Below are 23,308 nucleotides of genomic sequence, written 5' to 3'. Positions count from 1 at the left end.
GTATGTACCTTTTATTGAGATCACACATAAAATGACAAAGTACAAACCTTTTATTGAGATCGGTTTAATTCATCACTACCTTAGTATTAGGTAGTCCATAGGGGCATATTGGCAATTATATGCACACTTATAGATCACTCTTCCTTACATCTTGCATGGCATATTCTTTTTTTCATATCCTTAACACCCTAACTCCTTTAAAGATATGAAATTCCCATGGTTTGTTGACGCTAACAACTCTTGAGACTTGGTCTTTTAAGTCTGTCATTAATGCTAACAACTCTTGAGACTTGGTCTTTTAAGTCTTTTGTTGTGTGCTTACAACTCTTGAGATTCAATCTTTCAAGGCTTTTGTTGATGCTGAAACTCTTGAGACTAGGTCAGTTTATCACTTTGAGATAAATCTTCAAGTCTTTTGTTGATGCTAACAACTTTTTCTCTCTCTTTCTCTTGCTCTAGGGTAGATCTCTCTCTCTCTCTCTCTCTCTCTCTCTCTCTCTCTCTCTCTACCCCCTCGCCCCACCCCTATCTTTCAGGTCTTTTGTTGGCACTAACACACTCTCTCTCTCTTTCTACTCCTTCGAGACCTCCGACTGTTCTGTCAGGTCTTTTGTCGCCAATACTAACAACTCTCTCTTTACTTGGCCAGCACTAGAGCGTTTTACGAGAAACTCTGAAATCCGATGAAGCCATGTGGCACATTCTAAGCCGTCAGATGAACTAGCCTATTATCAGTTACTTATTAGCAGCTCGCCAAGAATTCCGAGCCTCTGTGTGTGTCCGAAGGTGACGAGAAGAACCATGGTTAGGTAAAGTGAAGCGAGGTGAAGTGAAGAGCCAACGTTTGGCATTCTTCTTTGTACTTGATTCTGTGAAGCTTTTTTCACTTTGGCTTCCCGCCCTGCACCTGCTCGATTCATCTCCTTCCGATTCCATCGTTTTGGCCATGAATTCTTGTCATCCTTTCCGCCATGGATTTCTCTTGCCTTTTTCTCATGAATCCTAGCATCTCTTCCCTCCATTCATGCAATTTGTAGCTCGTTTTTTCATGCCGGATCGAGGTCGCACAGTCTTTTGCATTTTTCGAGCCATTTGGATGCTTATCGGATTCCATTTCCGTCCTTCCATCGCATTCGTTGAGGAGCTTCCGTAATCTTCAATCGGCCTGCAATCTTTGAACAATGGTTCAGCGGTAAATGGAATGCATCCGTTCGTTGAAATCCGACGAAAATTGTAAGTATTCAGTGAGATATCGGACATTGGATGCTTCACATGCTGTCAACTATCACGCAGCCGGCAAGACAAGGCGAATGATCAATTCGTTTTGGCTGGAGACTCTCGAATTGTAAGTGCTGGCTACGCGCTTAGGCGAGTTGGATAGTGGGAACTGAATTTCCGAGCACGCTTTCATCTGATCTGCGTGGAAGAGTTCCTCGGTCCGAGCTTCCAGTCGACATCATCAGCACTCCGTAGTTCTTAAAATGTTTTCGATGTGAGGAGATAACTTGTTTTTTTGGGAGCAGAATTAGAAGTTCGATGCAAGTCTAACTCTTTGGGCTCAACAATTGCGGAAGCGGACATGCAGCAATTCGTTCATTGATTCCGGAAAAACATTATGTAGCAGGCCGTAGGCAATGCGGATGATTCCTTCAGTTTCGTCTTCGGTTGAAGATGTCTGTGGAAGAGCTGGCTATGCGTTGAGAAAAGATTTGCAGCAATGGAAAGTGAATCGCAGAACAGTCTTGCCTCTGACCTCGAGGGAACGGTAGTCAGACCTCCATCGATCCGTGTGAGTGGGAGCTTCAAATCGACATTATCAGGACGGTTAACCCCCCGTAGCTCTCCATCGTTCAAAAGGTCACCATCTCTCAGAACTAGCGTAAGAGATAGCCGTCCTGTAACGCCTGTCGCCTGGTATCGGAAAGTTCCCAGTCGGCGATTGCTTCCATGGCTTGTAGTCATTGGTTTGTGGGGTTACATCGCCCTTCTGGTGCAGTCAAGGTGGGCTCATAATGACGGCGGAGGTGGAGCGACTTTCGCTGGCTCGCAAATGCAAAGAGATCGAGAACTGCGAAGTGTCACATCTGAGCAGAAGAAAGTGAATAGAGACATAGCGCGCGATGATCTATCAGTCGGTGGTCTTTTTGGAAATAGCACTTCAGGATCCAATTCAGGGACTCTCAGAAAACGGACCGAAATCGGCTTATTGGAAGAGAGACACATACAAGCAGCTGATTCAATCCTTAAAGGGCAAAATGAGGGAGAGGTGCTGTTAACTGATTCCTCTCAGAAGCAAACACTGAACCGTAGCTCTTGGATTTCCCCTTCCGTTGGCACTGTTAACAACTCTGTAGGAATTTCGGTTGGACCTTTTAACGAGGTTGAGGGAAGGCTTCTGGCCCCAATTGTGCCCAGTTCTTGCGAGAGCGATGGAATCTTTGCTCGATTTGTTCGGGGGAAAACTTTTATGTTGGTACTTCATGAATTGTCCATGACAGGCTCTCCTTTAGCAATGATGGAACTGGGGATTGAGATTTTGAGCTGTGGGGGGAAGGTGATAGCACTACCGCTAAGTAAAAAGGGTGGACTGCTGCAAGAGCTCAATGGCAGAGGAATTAAAGTCCTGAAGAACAAAGCTGCTGCAGCTTACAAAACTGCAGCAAAAGTTGATTTATTGGTTGCTGGTTCTGCGGTGTGTGCTTCCTGGATTGGTAAGGGCTGCTTCCTTCCTTCTTTTGGCTTTCTTTGCATGCATTACAAGGTCTATCAATGGCCCTCAATCCAGCTCTTTTTACTGGGCTTCTCCAGCTCGAGCCAGCCCTAGCAGGGCCTGAAACAAACACTCCCACGTGTACTGTTCTGCCTACTTCTAGGGCATCCAATCAACCCAACAAAGATATAGCTTCTACAGCCGATTATGCTGCCCATGTATGAGAAGCCATTGCCCAGGTTGCATCCCAGCAGCCCATAGATTGGCCCCCACGGCATGCTTATATCTTCTGGGCATGTGCCAGTCCCTTGAAACCTGTGTCCCTCTATCATGGAGGCGACACTTCTACTCTGTCATCCTATAGAATAGCTCGGCTTTGAGGTGTAGACATATTGGTAAAGTTCCATTCACGTTCTTTTGCTTTGCTTTTTCCCCAAATTAACGATAAGCTGAGTGCTACTATTACCACAAGCTATCAACTGTTTCTCTATCTGCATCTTTGGTATTTCTGTTGATAATTGCAAGTTTTTTATAGAAAGGGGTTTGCGGCATTCCTCTCGTCCAGGCTACCTCAGCTCGCAAGTATGTCACATGCAATAGAAGATTGATATGCTCAAGTCGAGATATATGACCTTATAAGGGTCAGTCAGCATTTCCCTTTAGATGAATGACAATTGTAATGAATTGGTATGGCGCTTATGTATATGGTCAAAGGGATTTAATGTCAAGGTCATCGGTGAGGGTGGCACGGACTAGATTGGACTATGGCCAAAGGTCAAGGTGCTCCTATTTATGAATGGTGCCTAGGGGCAAATAGATACTAACGTATCCCAAGAAGGGGCTAAAAGGGGCACCTAAGTAAGGCTTTAATTATTTGACATGTGGCATCTAGATCAATCTCTCTCTCTCCCTCTCACACACACACACACTTTTTTTTTGTTGTAAAACCAAGATACTTATATTATAAAACATTCATTTACATCCAGGCCGTGCTCAAAATAGAGCTACAGCCCTATCCATCAGAAACAGTAAAAGAAAAGTTGAATACAAGAAACATCCAAATCTTCCTCATGTAAGGCATCATATAAAGACTGCCTTAATGAGGCTCTGAAAAACTCATAAGGATGCTGAAGAGGAGAATTCAGATATGCTTGGATGCGCTGCAGCCAGAGGGTCCATAAGGCCCAGTATCTGATCCAGTGGAAGAAGAGAGAATACTGTGACAAAGAAGCTGATAGTTTGCCATACATCCAGAAAAACCTGTAGAACCTGTGTGCTGGAAATTTGAGAGATAAAAAATAGGAGATTCTATCTAGAAGGTCTTTGGAATATGAACAAAACCACAATAAATGCGGAATACTCTCCGATGCAAGGTGACATCTTGGACAGAGAGGTGAAGCTATTCGTCCCAGCCAATCTCTATCCATAAGACTCTTATCTTACGTTTCCTCCTTTGAAATTGCAGAGCCCCTATATGTGTGTGTGTGTGTGAAATTGGCTCACACACACACACACACACACACACACACACACACACACATAGGGGCTCTGCAATTTCAAAGGAGGAAACGTAAGATAAGAGTCTTATGGATAGAGATTGGCTGGGAGGGAAAATTCTTTGCTATCACCTGTCAGTTCCTGATTAGAGTTTAATATAGTTGTTTGATTGTTTCAAAGATCCTCATTTATCAGATTGTTTTATAAGGTATTGGGGAAATGGAATTATGACTAGAAGTATTTTGTGAATCAACAGTCACAGTCTAGTACGTTGACACTGTTATAGTTAGTCATCTCCTGGGCTTCCATGTGTGTGCCCCCTCAGAGAGAGGAGTATTGTTTGTGTCCTTTCTCAGTGTGTTTCTGCAGATTAGATGGGGGTTTAGCCAGGGTATAATGCTAGGGTTAGAGGTGACAATTAGGGCCTGGTTTGAGGCCAATCAAAGGCCAGTTATGGGCTAGTTTGGGACCCTGACCAGGGTCAGGTCAGCTGACCTGCCAGGTTGGGTTATACCAGGTCAGCTCAGCTGACCAGACCTGGTGGCTACGTCAGCCAGATCAGCAGGTATTGCCCCCCTATAAATAGGGCCTGATTTGAGGCCTGGTTTGAGGCCAATCAAAGGCCAGTTACGGGCTAGTTTGGGACCCTTACCAGGGTCACGTCAGCTGACCTGCCAGGTCGGGTTATACCAGGTCAGCTCATCTGACCAGACCTGGTGGCTACGTCAGCCAGATCAGCAGGTATTGCCCCCTATAAATAGTGTCTTTTGGCCTTGACTTCTGCGTCATTCTGGCAGTTGTTTGGTACAGTCTCCAGCCAGTTCTTAGCGAGTTGTGGGCACAGTTAACTGCCTATTCCATTGAGTTGTGAGGTGCAACTCTACCTCATCATTCAGTGGTGCAGTCTGCCCCTGCCGTGCAGTTGTACCACTTCCGCGGAGGTTTTCTCAGCTACTGAGCACAGTTTTTCCTAACATTTCCTGCACAGTTCCATGGACAGATTGGGCAGAAGGAGAAGCACTGGTGAAGGAGTTCTAAAGGAGAACCACTGGCAAAGGAGTTCTAAAGGAGAACCACTCGTGCAGGAATTCTAAAGGCGTGGAAAGTCTAGGAAGAAGGTTACATGCTGTAGAAGGTGTACTGCAGGTGTGGACATCAAGGGAGTTGAAGATTCATTGAGGGAGGAGCTGTAGCAGCACCTTCTCTCTTTCTTCTTTCCCATCCACTCTCCCTTCTATTTTTTCCCATCCACCCTAACTTCTCTTCTTTCCCACCCAACCTTCCCTTTCACAAGAGCAAGCTTTCCACCACCGAGATGGCAAGTCTAATGGAAATGGCTGAGAAGCCAATGAAAATACGACTTCATCCCACATTTCCTGTAGACCGTCAGCTGGATGACAACAACTATGGGGCATGGAAAGTCACGATGGAATCAGTTCTGTAGTCATACGAGTTGGCTGATTTCATCCTTGTTGCAATAGGAAGGCCGGATCCTAATGCAGTTTACGTTAGAATGAGGCTACGACATTGGTCCAATTGTGGGATCAGGTAAATGCTCGTGTTCGCTCTTGCATTTTTTCTAAATTGTACTCCTCAAGTAATCAACCGCGTTGAACACACGACGCTAGCAAAGGGAATTTGGGATCATCTAGTGTCCCTCTACAAGAGGGTGTCCCTGATGAAGTGAGTCTCCCTGGTGGACGTGAGCGTTGAACCCCATATTATCTTGGAGTCTTCTTTCCCCAACCTCCTATCTCTTCTTCTTTCCTATATACCCCGCGCCCCGCCCCCCCCCTCCCCTCTTTTCACTAGAGCTAGTTCTCCAACCCTTTGAGATGACGAATTTATTCAAATGGTCTAGAAGCCTGTCAAGATCTCTGTTCTACCCACCTATCCGTTGACCATCAGCTGGATGGCAACAACTACAGGGTTTGGAGAGTGATAATGGAATATGTTCTTTAGTCTTATGACGTGGCTGACTTTGAGTTCCCAAGCCAGATCTGCATGCATAGAACCTCAGAAGGATGCAAAGACACAGCTCTGGGATTAGGTAAATGCTCATGTTCATTTCTTTATGTTTCTAAATTGTACTCTTGAGGTTATCAACCACGTTAAGCCCACGACATTGGCAAAGGAGCATCTGGCATCTCTCTAGAACAGAGTCTCTTCGATGAAGCGAGTCTCCCTGAAAGTGCAGATGAGAGTGTTGAGCCTCGCAAAATATGCCACCATGTGGGAACATATCCAACAAAATGCATGCGCTTCAATAGGAGGTACTCCAACCAGGTAAGGAGATCTCTTCAAAAGACATGGCCATCACATTGTTGTCCCATTTATCATCCTAGTATGTGGCTTTCTACTCTTCTCTTATCACTAGTAGGTGGTTGACCACTCTCACGTGGGAAGAGATTGTGCCCATGGTCTTGATTAGGAGGAATGTTTTGAGAACTCTCCACAGGATAGAGGTGCGGAGGCTTTGCTTGCCCAGTAGAACAAAGGATGGAACAAAGGCACTGGTAAGTGGATCTCTTCTTCAGCCACGTCCTCTAAGAAAAAGACTGATGCAAAGAAAGAGACCTTGAAGGTAGAATGTACATGCAACCATTGTGGCAAGAAGGGTCACTACTGGAGGAGTTGCTATGCCCTCAAAGTTTTGGTTGTAGCTGTCACCCCCGCCTTTGTTCATTTGTAGGTCATGGTTTCTTAGTCTTCTTCAGGAGGAGAGGGGATCGCCCTCCAAGTTGGTGAGACAAGGGAATGAATCTTTGATAGTGGTGTCTCTCGGGCCTCGGCACATGACTCCATTTTTGACAGAGTTCCAAGACTTTCAGTTAAAGTCAGGGGTGATAGTTTCACAATTTCAGAAGGCTCGAGATCACTCTGGATGGCAAAGGGGCAAAGCATTCCTCCAAGTTATTATTTGTATCATCACTAGTCTTTCATTTTCTCCCAGTACATGAGGTGTATCAGCTTGGCACATGGGGAGGTTTTTCTCAAGTAGCTGAGAAAAACCTCTACATGTGTCTACTTGAGGATAACCTCCACGTGTGTGCCAAGCTTATACGACTCATGTGCTGAGAACAAATGGAAGACTAGTGATGGTACAAATAATACCTTGGAGAAATGCTTTCTTCCCTCTACCATTTGGAATGATCTTGAGCCTTTCCTCTCCACGAACTGGAATGGTGGAACTATCGCCGAAGAGCATGTCGTCTGACTTCAACTGAAAGTCTTGGAACTTTGTCTGGGATGGATCCATGTGCCAAGAGGCACCACTATCAAAGATCCACTCCCTTGTCTCGCCAATTTCGAGGGAAACCAGCTCTCTTCCTATAGAAGATGAACACTTTATGACTTGTAAATGAACAAAGGAGGGATGAGAGTTCTAGCCGAGGAACCAATACCCTTGCGTTGATGTCTCTGAAGTAGTGACCCTTCTAGCCACAATGGTAGCATGTACGTTCCGCTTTGAAGGCCTCTTTTTCTGCATGAATCGTTTTCTCTCTAGGATGTGGATGAAGAAGAGTTCCACTTATCGGTGCTTTCGTTCTATCCTTTGTTTTGCGGGGGAACCAAAGCCTCTGCACCTCTATCTTGTGGAGGGTTCTAGAAATCTTCCTCCTGATCAAGCACCATGGTCACAATCTCTTCCCCCGTGGGAGTGTTCAACCTCCCATTGATGATAAGACAAGAGTAGAAATCAGAATTAACGTGATGCCCATGTCCTCTAAAGAGGTCTCTTTGCTTGCTTGGAGTACCTCCTGTTGAAGTGCGTGCAGTTTGTTGATATGCTTCTGCATGGTGGTAGACTTGGTGGGTTCAACTCTCTCGTCTACACTTTGAGGGAGGCTCACTTCATAAGGTTGGCTCTGTTGTAGGGAGATGTCAGATGCTCCCAAATTCCCTTTGCTAGTGTCATGTGCTTGATGTTGTTGATAACTTGAGGAGTACAATTTAGAAAGAAAGGAACGAACACGAGCATTTACCCGATCCCAAAGGTGGACCATTGCCTCTGCATCATTCGGCTCAAGGATTCCAAGGTTCTTTGGGAACTCCCACACCGATGAAGTCGGCCAAGTCATAAGATTGAAGAACAGACTCCATCATCACTCTTCAAACCCCGTAGTTATTGCCATCCAATTGATGGTCAACATGAAAGGTGGTAGAATGGGGATCTTGACTGATTTCTCAGCCATCTCGAATGAGGTTGTCATCTTAGGGGGGTGGAGAACTAGCTCGGGTGAAAGGGAGGAGGGTGGGAAAGAAGAAGCTGGGGAAAGAAGAGAGGAGAAGGTGTTAGAAATCGACCAACAGAGGGTACGCACAAGGGAAGACTGATTGAATAGCCCAGAAGCTCACATAGTGTGTGTGGGGAGTGGAATCACAAACTTCTTTAACTTATATGCATCAAATAGATGTGTAGACTCATCAATAAACCATGATCCAGCCAGATATAGAAGCTACCAAAAAAATATATTTCTGTCCAAAACTATGGACACAACAAAAGAGAGAGAGATCCAAAGTCTCACCAAAGCATGGTCCTTCGATCTTACCAGAAGGTACTTCTAATATCTGCCAGATATCTGTAGATTAGAGCCGGTGTGCTCTACCTCGAGCGTAATAGACTCTCTGTCCAGAATGGTTTTCTCCACCTTACTGCCTGTGAATCAGCCTAGGTGGGCAGCGCCTTGCTGAGCTAGGTCTGCAGCCTTCCAACTCTTCTTGGTCCTCCAGGAATAGGCTCCAAGGGTGCTCGTCTGTGCTGCTGCTACTTGCTGCTCCAGAAGATGAGATATGAGGGCACAAGGCCCTCCCTTTTATAGGAACTGAGCCCTCCAAAACTGGCCGACCAGTAGGGGGATTTGTACCGACCCCCCCTGGTGGACTTTATGCAGGAAGCCCTATATAAGGGCCCTTTGCTGGCCCTCTTGAACTGCTGCCAGGCCCCAAGGGCAGTCTCCATTGGGCCCCACCCTTGGGCACATCTATGGCCAGGTAGCTGGCCCACCATAGCCTCCACTTCTGCCCTTTGCTGCGCCTATGTTCAGTGCTTGCTGCAGGTCTTCATCCTACCCACAAGAAGTTCCGTCTTCTCTCCTGGGATATCCCGCCATGTTTGCTGTTCCAGATCTGCCTCTTCCAGGCCAGATCCATGCTGTGTGCATCTCTTTCTTCTCCTGGCTTTCAGCTCCATCTGTCACAGCCATTATGACTCCAGGTACCTCCCTTTTCTTTCTCTGATTGCAGCCATAGTGCTGCCCATGTGGCCTTCTCTCAGACCCTAGGCTCACCCGCCCCATGCTCTCCTCATATGGGGGCTTACAGATGGGGAGGTGACCTTTCCAACAGAAGGCTGGAACATATTATGGGGAGAGAGAAGAGGCTGCTTTGATGCTTGCTGCTTGCAACACCTTCTCAACAGTTCCTTGCTGTCCACACCTTGCAACACCTTCTCCAAGGAATCGCCTCCTACCCCGAACTGGCCTCGCCTTCTTCAAGCGCTCCTCTACACCCAATCTGTCCACTCCTTCCAGCAGCACACTCTGTCAGCCCCAAACGATCTCCAAACACAGTTCCATGCTCCAAACACCTTCTAGGTCCAAGCTTCTAGTCAACTTGCTGCTCTGATACCATGTGAAAGTGCAGTGGAAATGCGAGCAAAAACCTGAGAGTAGAACAGCGAACTGGAAAGCAAGAAATTTCGGATGGAAATTGAAATATACTCTGATGATAATTGCTGAGAGAAACCCCCACATGTGATAGAGAACTCCGACTGCAAAAGCTACGTCAGGTCTGGTGTTAGTTAAGTACAACAAACGACCAGCCATTCCCCAGTAGATGGCTGCATCAACAAGCTGAGATGTGTTCTCATTGCTCAGCTTCAGTCCGACCTCCATTGGGTTGGTGCTGCCTTGCTATCTGCATGTGAAACCTTTTCAATGCCTCCCTGTAGTACTCTTCTTGACAAACAAATATGCTGTCATCTTTCTACCATATTTCAATCCCAAGGAAATAATGGAGGAGTTGCCTCGACAAGAGGATTTCAAAAGATCTCGACTTGGCTTTTGAATAGATCTCGACTTGAGAAGATCAAATCAGCTACATACGTGATTATAATGATGTTTTTACCTCCTTTGCTCATATGGGGGCTTACAGATGGGGAGGTGACCTTTCCAACACCCCCTCTCACCAACACATCTCGGCCCAATGCCAACATGTCGATGACAATGCTCCAGTAACTCCCTGGTCGTAGTCCTCTGGAACATTTCGATGTTGAAATCTTTTTTTGTCTTTTCATCCAGGGGCTCCTGCTCCACCAGGTCTGGTTCTACTTCCGCACACCTTCCTGGTACATAGGTCCATCTCTAGTAGCACCTCCTGGCACCACCACCTTCAGTCACATTCCCGCCTTCGAACTCGATCAATTCAGATGCCATGATCTTCTAGTTGTCCCCCTCATATTGGAGTCTTCCAGGCACCATGCTCTGAGGGTCTGTTTCAACCCATCCTTCCTTTGGCAAGGTCCGCAACAAAAGAATATTTACAAATAACGTGGACCACAAACTCTCACTGAGCTCTCAAGTAGGTACTCTTCTAGCTTCAGTACACCTTGTCCATCACCTTCTACTGAGATTTGAAAAAGCACCCACACTTCTCCTTCTGCCTTCGAAGAAGGACGATTCCTTCCAATCTCGCATTACCTGAGACATATGAAGAGCATATTCTCCCCACAGCATGCTATAAAGGCTTAAATTAAGAACATCAACCCAGATCGTTGTACTACCTGTGTGCTTCCTTGAAAGCAAAACATGGATCTCATTGAGGCACATATAAATAACCAGTGTAATCTTGTACTATCCCCTTCTGAAGTCACAACAACCATCTGAACATGAAACCCTAGGGCACTCCATGGAATCCACCCTCATGTCGGTATCCACAGCCACACACTTGGAAGATACCAAGCACTCCATGCTGTCCTTCACCTTCACAAAGGTTTATGACTCCTTGTCGGCCCACATCTTAATGTCATACAACATCATATTGGTTTCTAGGTCGGCATATCTGAGCTCAGTAACACATGGAGATGTCACCAAGAACAGCTCTTCGATTACCACATTAGCTTTGGCTTTTGTATCACCCTCTGAATCTAAGACGGATTGCTCCTTCTTGTTTTTTGGATCCGCCTTCTTCTTTCTACAATCCTTCATAAAATGGCCTAACGTGTCACAATCATAGTTACGCTGAAACGCTGAAACGGCGCAATTTAGGCCTAAAACGGTGTTTCCCCCATGCCAGACCCCCCAAAACGTGAAACGTGGCCCGAAACGCCGAAACGGCATTTGAAACAGCGTGTCAGACCCGAAACGCGTAGTTTCCGGTGCCGTTTTGGGTGTGACCTAAAAACAGGGACATAACATAAAAAAAACGCTGCTTGCGCGTCTGCTTCTCTTCTTCGTGTTTTTCTGCTCGCCTGCCTGTTGCTCTCCCCCACGATTTCTTGGCCCGCCTGGTTCTCTCCCAACCCTACGAGTGGTTGCTCTTTTGGACACCCGGCTTTGGTGAGCACATTTCCTTTCTCTATGCTTCTCTTTACACAAACATCTTGCTGTTTTTTGGTTGCAACCATTGATTCTTGGCTTTTCCCTTTGAAATTTGATCTATTGCAGCTTGTACAAGACTCAAGTGCTCTTTTTGCTCATGGATATGGCTTCACAAAGCGTTGTCCCTCAGCAAGAGGAGTTTACCCAATCGGATTATTGGTGGAGCCAAGTTGATTTGGTAGGTAAGTATGACTCCAAGAAAGGAGGAGCTCGCAAGTTTAGATGCAGATGGTGTGGATTGGAGCGAGGAGGGAACCCTGATAGGGTCAAATGTCATCTTCTTGGCATTAAGGATGGGGGATTGGGCTATGCTCTGTAATCTCACCACAAGAGAAAGAAAGGCTGCAAAGAGAGGTTGAAGTATTGCCCACTACAAAAAGGGCAAAGACAATGGCTTCCACTGGTGTAGGAGCTTCTTTAGGTGCTCATGCAGCACGTGTTCAGCAGGCCACTGCATTTCGGAGTCCTCCTCCCTTTGCTACTACGGCTTCTTCTTCTGCGAGTGCATATGGAGCTCCTGCTGATATTCCTGCTACATCTCGGTCTACTTCACATAGGCAGGGCAGTCTTTACACATCATGGCATCCGCAAAGGAAGGCACAAGTAGATGCAGCTGTGGCCCGATTTTTTTACTCCAATGGGATTAGCTTCAATGTTGCTAGATCACCCTACTTCAAAGAGATGGTGTCAGAAATCAAAACATTTGGATCCACATATACCCCTCCCACATTTGGTGCTTTGAGGGGCAAGCTTCTAGAGGATGAGGTGGTGGCAGTTAAGCAAGCTATTGAACCTGTGAAAGAGAAATGGGTAAAGTATGGGGTAAGTTTGGTTGCAGATGGATGGAGTGATGTGCGAAGTCACTCACTAGAGGGTATCCTTGCATATTGTAGGGGATCTGCACTCTACATACACTCCATAGAGTGTGGAGTGCAACAAAAAACAGCACCTATATTGATGCAAATGTGGGCAGATGCAGTGGAATATGTGGGGCTGTCTAATGTTTTGCAACTTGTTTCAGATGGGGAAAATACCAATAAGGCAGCAGGTGCATTATTGGAGCAAAAGTATCCTCATATCTAGTGGAGTGCTTGTGTAGCACATTGCTTGAATAATTTATTGAAAGACATTGGCAAATTGGATTGGGTCAAGAATGTTATTGACAATGGAAAAGAGGTGGTTAACTTCATCACACGACATAATTTTTCTCTTGCTTTTGTACCGTAAATTTACCAACAAGGAGCTTTTGAAGTATGCAGAGACAAGATTTGCATACAACTTTTTGATGCTTCGCAAGCTCCTTGAAATGAGACCTGCACTGAAACAAGTTGTGGCAAGCCTAGAGTGGGATGCATGGCCCACTTCTAGGCAGGCTCTTGGAATTTATTGTTATGACTTGTGCATAGGCAGTGATGAATTTTGGGCTGATGCATCTCACATTGTTGATCTATGTGTGCCTATTGTGAAGCTGCTTAACCGAGTTGATGGACCTTTTCTTGGTAAGGTGTATGAGGGGATGGATCATATGATTGAGAATATTAGAGAAATAGAAAAGGATCCCCAAAGATTGAGAGAATTGGAAGAGTTGGCTGTGAGCAGATGGAATCAATATTACTCTCCCATGCATGCAGCTGCCTTTGTGTTGGACCCGGAGTTTCAACACAAGGCAAGTGCACAACAGAGTGATGTAGAGGTTGTTCGTGGTTGGAACCTCACTCTTCAGAAGATGGTACCAACTCCTGATGGACGGCGGAGGATAAAAGACTAGCTTGCCAATTATCGCAATAAGGAAGGCATGTATGGATGGCCAGATGCACAGCATGATAGGTAATATTAACTCATTTTAATTTTCAGATTTTAGGAACTTGTAATTTGTTATTTAATACAAAATTAGAAATCTGAAATTTATGAGTTTTGGAATTTCAGATTTCGAGTTGGGGCTGTTACATGGTGGGAGGATTATGGAGCTGATTCCCCCAAGTTGCAAAAGCTTGCCATCCGCATTCTAAGCCAAGCTTGCACCTCCTCTTTTTGTTACTATGACATTTGGGCTTTGAAAGCTGAATTACCATTTATGAATCATGATTGGTTTCTTAAATATCATGAATCATGAATCATTTTTCCATTTTGTAACTTGTTATAGGATTTATAAATTACCCCACCTTGCGTAAATTGTAATTGAAATTTGCATTGTGTGATTGGTTGAACAATGAAACTTGAATCTTCAAAGTTACAATCAATATTAATGGTACTAGGTAGAGCTATAGCTTATTGTGCACTTTTTTTGAAGGAAGAGCACTCTAAATGTGTGTATGCATTACTCTAAACCCCCTTGATGACGTGGCGTTTCCTCGTTTCACCCCCTCTCAAAAATCCCGAAACATTTTCGTTTTCGTTTCCGTTTTCCGTTTTCATTTCCTCGTTTCTCGTAACTCTGGTCACAATAATTCTTTCTATCTTAAATGGTGCGTTGCCCTATCAGCTAGATTTAGATTTAGATGCTCGTTTGGAAGAGACTAAAATGAAATCGTCTAGACTTCACAAGCAGTTGTAGCTTGAATGAAGAGATTTGGACTACTTTTTGATTAGCCTTCTCCTTTAGTGCTAGCCTTCGTCATGGCTGAGTTTGCCCTTCACCTCTGGAGTGCCGACAGAAACTTAGTACGAAGACTTTGTATAAATGGATGCTCAAGTATGTGTGGGTGTGTGGATTTGTATGTGTGAGAGCATACTTTTATACTATGGTCTACACCCACTGTTGGGCGTTGATGACGTCAGTGGGGATGTCATAGTAGCTAGTCCCTACTATGCGTGATGGAGTTTATGGTTTTCAATCTTATGAGTGACTATCGTGAGATTGAAACTGCACTATGTTGTGTCTTTTTGGAAATGTTCCTGGATTCATCTAGGTATATAGCGTGTCACAAGAAAAGCAATTCTTCTTCTGCTTCCTCTTGGAAGTGTCCTCGTCATCAGAGTCATCCTTCTTGGACTTGCCATTGTTAGGCTTGCCCTTTCCTTTGCCAGCGTAATCCTTTGCCAGCTGGCAGCAATGCCTTGTCATCTTTGTCGTTGTAGAGCTTCTCCCTAGCTTCTTCCTGGAGCAGTAATGGACCCAACTTCTTAAAAGTCAGAGGTTTGGTCCTCTGTCCTACTGTCACAGTCGTAACGAAGCTTTTGAAACTCTGTGGTAGTCTCCTCAGTACCATCAAGGCCAACTGGCACGAGTCCACCTTTTTACCAACAGCTGATGCTAGTTGATCCCTCAACACCTTGACCTTCGTCAAGTGGTCATGTACCGAATCTCCCTCATCCATATCAAAGTTGTAGAGCTGATGTTGAAGAAGCAAGATCCGGGATGTGTTATCTGTCTTGTACAAATACTTCAAAATGGCCCACGTCTCTATTGACGTCTCGGCCATCTGGATGTGAAGAAGCACAGAGTCTGCCGTAGTCCCTATGATCTTTGCGAGGGTGTGGGCATCTCTATCTTCCCAAGCTTCGAGCTCCTCTCCATCTGCTGGTATGAGTATCTTCCCCTTGTTGTCCACCATATCCTTCAGCTTCTCCTCCACTCCCGTTGTCAGCTTCCACAGCTTTCGAGCCACTAAATGACTCCGAATCTTCACTTTCCAGATCGGGTAATTTGTCCCATCTAGTTTCCCACACTCTCCAAAGTTAGGGATGGTGAAAGAAAGAAATCTGGGGGAGGAGGAAGGGAGAGAAGGGGCTGAAGAGGCTTATGAGATTGACATCTCTGTTGCTAAACCACACAACAAAGTTGAACAAACTCAGCCTTCTGTAGACCAGAACTCCTTACGCACTTGACTGAATTTGAGTCACCCTCCTCCTCACAAGGGCACTGTCCTCTAGTCGTGGAAGTCGATTCCCATGATTCCCAAGAGCTTCTGAATCAGGGTCGTCCTTCAGCAACGTCCTTGCGTTCAGGCTCCCATACTTGTGAGCCTCCTACTTGGGCTCTGATACCATGTTAGAAATTGACCAACAGAGGGTACACACAATGGAAGACTGATAGAATAGCCCAAGAGCTCACACAATGTGTGTGGGGTGGTGTGGAATCACAACTTCTTTAACTTATGTGTATCAAATAGATGTGCAGACTCATCAATAGACAATGAACCAGCCAGATATAGAAGCTACCAAAACAATATATTTCCGTCCAAAACTATGGGCACAACAAAATAGAGATAGATCCAAAGTCCCACTAGAGCGTGGTACTTTGAGCTTACCACAAGGTACGTCTACGATCTGCCAGCTATCTTTAGACTCGAGCCCGTGTGCTCCACCTTGAGCGTATGTAGACTCTCCATCCAAATCCAAACACCTTGCCGCCCTAGAAGACAGCCAAGGTCTCAGCCTCACACTTGAACTAAGCTTGCAGCAACACTAGCAGTCCTTTAACTTCTGAATGTAGGCCCAAGGATGGTGCTCTTCTGCTGGAAGCTGCACTGCTGAATGCAAAATGAAGCCCAGGGCCTCTCCTTTTATAGGCCCCAAGGGCCCTCTGAAATACCGACTGGTCAGCCCCTTATGATGGCCGACTCAGTCTGTAAATGACCGACCTGGTTGGCTGCCCCTACCAGCCCAATCAGGGCCCTATATAAGAGTCTTTCTAGGCCCTTTGCAGCCTTTGTTCCAGGGCATAAAGCCCTCTATTTTACTGCAGGGTCCAGCCCCTTGGTTCAGGCCTGGTAGGCTGGCTCTGACCAGCCCTACCAGCGCTTTCTGTGGCCGACCAGGTTTCCTGGCTCCCCCTCCTTCAGCCATATACAGGCGCCTCTGCTGCCCTGCTGGTTCTGCCTCTTGCAAGGCTCCTTCCAGCCCTGTACAGCCATGTGGCATCTCCCGTACTGTTGCTGATGTCGTCGCCACATCAGGGGCTCCTTTCTCTCTCTGATCTCTACCTCCATGGCAGCCATAGTGCTGCCCATGTGGCCTTCCCTTGTTCTAGCATTGCCCTTTTTGACTTAATAAAGGGACATATTGTTGAAAAACTACCGTCTGCTCATAATGTGGGGAATGGAAAAGAGGGGAAGGGCTCTAAATATGTAACTAGGAAAATATCCTAATTCTCTGGCCTAAGCATTGTACACAGTGAGAGCTTCTCTCCTAGAGACGGTTATTAAATTTATCTGGTAGACGAGCACAGAAACTGTTAAGAAAAAGGGCAGAGTGTGCCATGGAGGATGTTATAGGGGAAGACCTTAGTTTTTGTGAAAGGAATATGTTAAGTGGTTCCCACGTAACGAATGTCAGAAAGTGCTCACCCAGTTGTTTCTATCAAAGGCAAGAAGAGAACTAATTGATGAACACTTAGAATGCTCATTATTTGAAATTTGTGTTGTGCTTATAAAGAGGCTCTGCGTTCTGACTTGTGTCATATTTAGCTGACCTGTTGCAGATGAGTACTTGCTCTTGAACAAGAAGGGGTCAAAAAGGTTAGTGTGGTGGATAATGGAAAATAGACGTGAATATTTTGACCGGTCTAAGCACTTGCTTGGTATGGCCAAGGCTCTGATCTTCCTTTCCAATTCACAGTTAAAACAGTGGCAAGCTTGGAGCCAATTGGAGGGCATCCTTTTACCTGAAATTATTAGGATTGTTCCTCTGTCTGTGAATGGGGAGCTGTCTGTGAGAGCTGGACTTCATGACCCAGAGGAACGTGCTGAAGAAACAAGAAAGGGATTGCGAGATCTCGTGAGATCAGAGATGGGATTAAAGCCTAATGACGTGCTTTTGACTACTTTGAGCAGTATCAATCCTGGAAAGGGCCAGTTAAAACTCCTTCAAGCTGTGGCTATGGTTGTTGAGGAAGTGGAAGAAAATCTGTTTGAAGGGCTCTTAAAGGGTGGCTCAGAATACGACTTGCGTTTATTAAAAGGCACTGGGCAGTTACAAACTGAGAACGACAGCTATCATAACTTCGAAGGAGGGAGTCTGAGACTTCTGATTGGGTCTGTGGGTTCCAAGAGTAACAAAGTTGACTATGTACAGAAGTTGCTGGATTTTATAAGCAATCACCCCCGCCTCGCAAGATTGATGATCTGGACCCCTGTGACTGTTCATGTGGCTTCTCTCTATGCTGCATCAGATGTCTATGTGATGAACTCACAGGTTTGCCCTACTAATATCGTTTTCCTTTTTCATGTTCAAGGTAAAATGTCAACTGCCCATTTAGGCTTGAAATTTTGTCTTTGGGATACTGCATTGACCTTTCCTTATCAGGACTTTATTAGATTGTCTCTTTTCCAAATAACAACCGAGACCTGATTTTGCAGTTCCGGCCTTTAGAATACTTAATGTTAGTCCAATGGAGGTTTTGGTGAAGATAAAAGACATCTGGGGAGGAGGGACTCATTTTTTAATTGACTTCTACTCTTTTATCTTGTCCACTAAATGGTCAGTTTTGGGAAATAACAAACAAATGCAGTGAACTGCTGACCAATTCGACAAAAGCAATTCAAAAAATCCACCTTTCATTGTTTGCTCACCTTTTGACGGATAAAATTTGATTCAACTGTCGGACTGGTCATATTCCCCCTTTGCTCAGGCAGTGCCTTTGCGGTTCCTTGTCACCACCTCAAAGCCCCTCTCATTACATTTACTTTTTTTTTGTGAAGTTACAATTACTGTACATTTGTTCAATCATTTGCAATTTAATTAGTTTTATGTTTTATTGAAGTGTTCTAAACTTTCTAATCAGAGTTCATGATAGAGATCATGGAATGCATAGGAATCCATATTACAACATCCAAATACCCTTTATACCTTTCCCTTAGCAACTTCTAAATTAGGGAGGGGCGCTCTAGTTACCTTTACTACATACTAGAAGCTCATAGGATATGATTCAACTGGTTTTTATTATCATTTCTCTAGTTCAATGTTCACAAATCTATACATAGATTGATTTTCTCAATTCCTCAAGTAATGATCAATGCTCATCACATGATTTGAAGCCCATCTCTCTCTTAAAGGTGGTTAACAAAACCCTTGTCAACGCTATAACCCTTATTTTCCTCCGCTTCTTCCAGTCTTAGGGTAGAGGTCACTATCCAAGATACAATATCCTAGGTGATGGTTTTTACAAAAGTGTATTTTGTTTGGATTAAAACATCTTACAATGTTTTCATATTGTAGGAGCTCATTGACTAGGTCCAAGAGAGTCAACTATATCTAGTCAACCTTTAGGAGGGTGTTCCAAGCTAATTGAGATTGCCAAGGATAAGCTACTTGGTATAAGCGTACGATGTCCTACCATGAAGGGGCCACCTTTAGGTCAACATCTTGTGTTTCACTATATAAAACATTATTATGGTCTACACCCACTGTTGGGCGCTGATGACATCAGTGGGGATGTCATAGTAGCTAGTCCTTGCTATGCGTGATGGAGGTTATGGTCTTCAATCTTATGAGTGACTATTGTGAGATTGAAACTGCACTATGTTGTGTTTTTAGACGATGAGTTTGGGAATGTTCCTAGATTCATCTAGGTATAAACAATGGCAATATACTTTGACTTGATTCAACTATGACACAGGCACATCAAATTCCTTTCTATCAAACATTAATGTTGGTTAATTGAGCTGCCAATGGAGGATTGATCACAAACCTAAGAATCATACCACAAACCCACTGAGGACATTGTAACTATGAGAGGGGCTATTAGCACAAGTGTACTTTGATCCTAGACAGTGGACACGATGAAGCAAGTCTATACTTGGCCTTAACCAAGACCTAGATTTCCTTTGGGTGATAGGGACTTTGTGTGCAAAACATGCCATAGATCAACATGAACCATAAAGGGGAGAGCTTGCTGATTCACCTTGTAGCCATAGGCTCACTACATTGATCCATACCCGAGCATAGAGTCTAGACCATCCTAAGACAGCCAACTCCCTACGGTAAGCAAGTTAGATGTCAAGCACTTCTAGATCTCTGGCCCGCGTGCTCCACGTCGAGCAAATGTAGACTCTCTATCTAGAGTGTTCTTCTCCACCTTACTGCCTGTGAATCAGCCTAGGTGGGCAGCACCTTGCTAGCTCAGTCTGCAGCTCTCTGTAGGTCTTCTTCACCTCTTGGGAGTGGTCCAAGAATGCCTTAACTGCTGCTCCTGTCTGCTGCAGGTTTGCTGCTCCAGAAGATATTGAATAAGGCCAAGGGGTCTCTCCCTTTATAGGCCCCCAAGGGGGCTGGCAAAAACCGACCAGCCTGCCCCATTCTGGCTGACCAGTCTGTGGCTGCTCCAGCCCTATTAGGGCTCACAAACCGGGGCCTTTTGGGCGCACTCTTCTAGGGCCTTGGCCCTCCAATCAAGGCAAGGGCCCAGCCCTATATAAAGGCAGGTCCCTGCCTCATAGCAGCCTCCTTTGCTGCTCCAACAGGCCTCATCCAGCCCCGTACAGCCTTGTACCCTGCTCCGTACAGTTGCTGATGTCAGCACCACCTGTCCCAGGTCTACACAGCCTACCCTGCTCCATATGCTTGCTGATTTCAGCACCCAGAACAGGTGTACGGGCTGGAACAGGCCCCGAAATAGAAGCGCACAGGTAAGTTCTGTCTTGCCAGGCCAGATCCAGGGCTACATGCCCCCGCCATCTCTCCTGCACAAGGTCTCTTGTGCTGTCCACATGACAGCTCATGTGCTGCCCATGTGGCAGCCCCATTCTCTGCCCATGTGGCAGTCTATACATCCCTAGGTCCACCTCCCCTATGCTCTCCTCATATGGGGGCTTACAGATGGGGAGGTGACCATTCCAACATATTTCACATTGGTGGGTAGGAGAATGCATTCATTGTCACACTGTCACAGAAAAGGAGACCACATACCACCTGTATTGGGTGAGTATGGTCTTGATCCAATTCCCAGGTCCAGTCTACTCCTTTCAGGAAACCACAGAAGTGGTTCGTTCCAATACCAAGTGACTGAAAGCTTCATTTTCCAAAAGTAATTTTCTGAGGTCCTATCAACAATAGTACTCTGAAGTCGAGAGAATCTTGAAATTTTTTATCAGCCCTACATGTGTTGCAAATATACATGCATAAGTCTGGAGTGCTAATGCTACAGATCCTATCGCTGATTGGTGGCTAAATGGAAACTTCAATTAACCTCTCAAGTGCTGGCCACTTTTAGATGGAGACTCAGGAATGTCAGTGATGGGAAATGCTGGGGGATTGAGGCACACCAGATTGAGAGCCACAAGCACCATGAGGCCATGGTTGCAGATCGAGTTTCTGGTTGACATCCCACACATAAATCTGTGCTTTGAGTTTCTGGTTGATATCCACACTCTGATAAAACTTGTGCATCCTTGTACATAATAACCAGGTAGCACTCTTGTAGTAGAAAGGGGAAAAAGTGAAGGGATGGGGGTAGGTTGAGCTTCAAGAGCTCAACTGAGACCAATCTAGAACAGATCAGAGTCTCATCAAGTAATGCAAGATATGGACCAGAGCTAAATAGAGATAGTAAAGAGTGTGGACTCAAGAGCCCAAGTCTTTGTGATATCTATGCTGACACACATAAACTGTTTATCCTTATATGTAACGAATGGGAGAAAATGCTCCTATAAAAGGATAGGGGGAAAAGTGAAGGGACTGTGGTAGGATGATTTTCTAGAGCTCATTGAGACCAATCTAGAACAGCTCAGAGAGTGCAAGCTACAGACTAGGAGAAGTCTGGACTACAGAACCCAGTTGTGTGTGCTATCCATGGAGGGACTTAAGCTCATTGCAAGATGGTACACTGTATTCTTGCCCAGGTTTCTTGGTACTAAGGTCAAATATTCCAAATACCATTTCATGAATGGGGACTCCTGGTTTGGCTACTTCAAGATGCAATATCATTATCTTTGGTGGCTACTAGTGGACATTCTACAAAGCAGGTCATGTTCTATTATACAAGCTATTTCCCTAAATGGTAAATTCATCTATGGTACGCTCAATGCCCTCATATTATGAATGGTATCCTAAAATGTCTTTTCCAGTTGCTGAAGAACAATGGGGGGAGTTCTTGTAGGATTGGAGTTCAGGCTCCTTTTCCACAGGCGGTGCACCAGTATTAATTTTCGTCCAGAAATTTGTTGTTCTAGACAACTGTTTCTCTTATACTTTATACCATTTTTTGCATTCGATGCCTTGGAATTGCTGACTTGGACTGCGCATGGTGCATGGACTATTCTCTAATCCTTTATAGGCCACCACAGTATATTTGGCTGCTTTATTTCAAGGATTTAAAGAGGGGAGGGTCATAATGAGCAACTTATTTTGTATGGACGAATTGCAGGTCTAGACAACACCAAGAAAGCTCCTCTTTGTGGATCCCTATGATAATAATTTTGTGCCTAGGGACACACTTTATAGGTAGATTGGTTCAAGCTGACATTTGAATAACGTTGCATTTACTATTGCTATTGCAGGGGCTTGGAGAGACATTTGGAAGGGTGACTGTGGAAGCAATGGCCTTTGCTTTGCCAGTATGCATATTTTCCCTAAGCCCTTTATCATCTTCTGGTTCACAGTACGAATTTTCGCTGTTTCTTACGTATAGGAATGTGTGAAGATTTCAAGGAAGGGAAGATACTTCAAATGAGATGCAGGAGAGACCCTGTATAATGGGAGGCCACAATAAGCAATTGACGTAGAAGGATTCTAGATAAGTTAAGATAGATATGTGAGATGCAGCAGCAAGCACAAAGAGGTGCTAGTAGTGGGAGGAAATGCCCACAAAATATATTAGGAGGCTTTAAGAAACGGAAAATAAACTTATGAATTTTCCACCTCGCCTATGGAGCACAACTCAGGCACAAGATTTAGAGGTCTTTGATTAAAGGGAAGCTAGACCGAACGTGGTGTGGGAAAGTTTTTGTATGATTACTGTATTTTACACTAATGGTACAGCTTTTGTGCAGATTTTGGGCACAGACTCTGGTGGAACATCTGAAATAGTTGAAAATAATGTTACGGGCATACTTCATCCCGTTGGTACCGAAGGTGTTTCTGTGCTTGCTGACCACATCACTGGTATTCTGAGAAACACAACCTTCAGAAAGGAGATGGGCTTGAGAGGGAGGGACAAAGTGAAAAGAATGTATTTGAAAGAAACGATGTATGAAAATCTTGCAAAAATTTTCATTGCCTGCCTTGAAGGGGGCCTTACAAAGAGGAGTCTTTAAAGTTTCTTTGGAGACAGCCTCAATGAAATCCTTTTGCCTTCAAATTCATTAGCATTGGTACTGTTGAGCACTTTTGAAAGCAATGAAGATTTGTTATCTACTTGAAAGCTCAGTTGCAAGGTGAATATTTGGGATGAAAATGATTAAAATAATAGTCCAGTGTGTATTAAGAACAGTGCTTTGCCTTGTTACGGTTTAATGTCATGTGAGATCATGTGCATTCCGCACCGGGTTGAAGTGGGTCTGCTTTGTTTGTGAAAATGAGCACCTGCCTTTCCTTGGGAAGTGACAAGACTATTTTACTTTTC

General features: G+C 44.9%; 1 protein-coding gene and 1 pseudogene across 2 annotated transcripts; both read left to right on the top strand.

Annotated features, from left to right (window-relative positions):
- The first annotated feature begins 883 nt into the window (after nt 1-883).
- Nucleotides 884-23,106, top strand: LOC147887456 (UDP-Glycosyltransferase superfamily protein). Of its 2 annotated transcripts, none has more exons than XM_087394482.1 (4): nt 884-2,711; nt 17,231-17,943; nt 22,245-22,301; nt 22,737-23,106. In XM_087394482.1, the coding sequence occupies exons 1-4, from the start codon at nt 1,718-1,720 to the stop codon at nt 22,998-23,000; spliced, it is 2,028 nt and encodes a 675-aa protein (XP_087250608.1). In that variant the 5' UTR covers nt 884-1,717; the 3' UTR covers nt 23,001-23,106. The 2 variants fall into 2 exon arrangements, with proteins under 2 accessions (XP_087250608.1, XP_087250609.1); XM_087394483.1 differs by having other exon boundaries at nt 22,726-22,895.
- LOC147887457 (uncharacterized) lies at nt 6,378-6,899 on the top strand (annotated as a pseudogene).
- Nucleotides 23,107-23,308: the final 202 nt, after the last annotated feature.

Source organism: Dipteris shenzhenensis, chromosome 23 (genome assembly GCF_047967505.1).
Source record: "Dipteris shenzhenensis isolate YYH24624 ecotype China chromosome 23, Dip_SZ_1.0, whole genome shotgun sequence".
Classification (NCBI taxonomy): Eukaryota; Viridiplantae; Streptophyta; class Polypodiopsida; order Gleicheniales; family Dipteridaceae; genus Dipteris; species Dipteris shenzhenensis.
Note: the sequence above shows the minus strand (reverse complement) of the source record. Positions and strands in the feature narration are given on the sequence as shown.

Excerpts from the sequence above, each read along its gene's own strand:
- LOC147887456 (XM_087394482.1), top strand. The coding sequence starts at position 1,718 with ATGGAAAGTGAATCGCAGAACAGTCTTGCCTCTGACCTCGAGGGAACG. Across the intron at positions 2,712-17,230 it reads GGTGTGTGCTTCCTGGATTG|ATGAGTACTTGCTCTTGAAC; the intron begins GTAAGGGCTGCT and ends GACCTGTTGCAG. Across the intron at positions 17,944-22,244 it reads TCTATGTGATGAACTCACAG|GGGCTTGGAGAGACATTTGG; the intron begins GTTTGCCCTACT and ends TTGCTATTGCAG.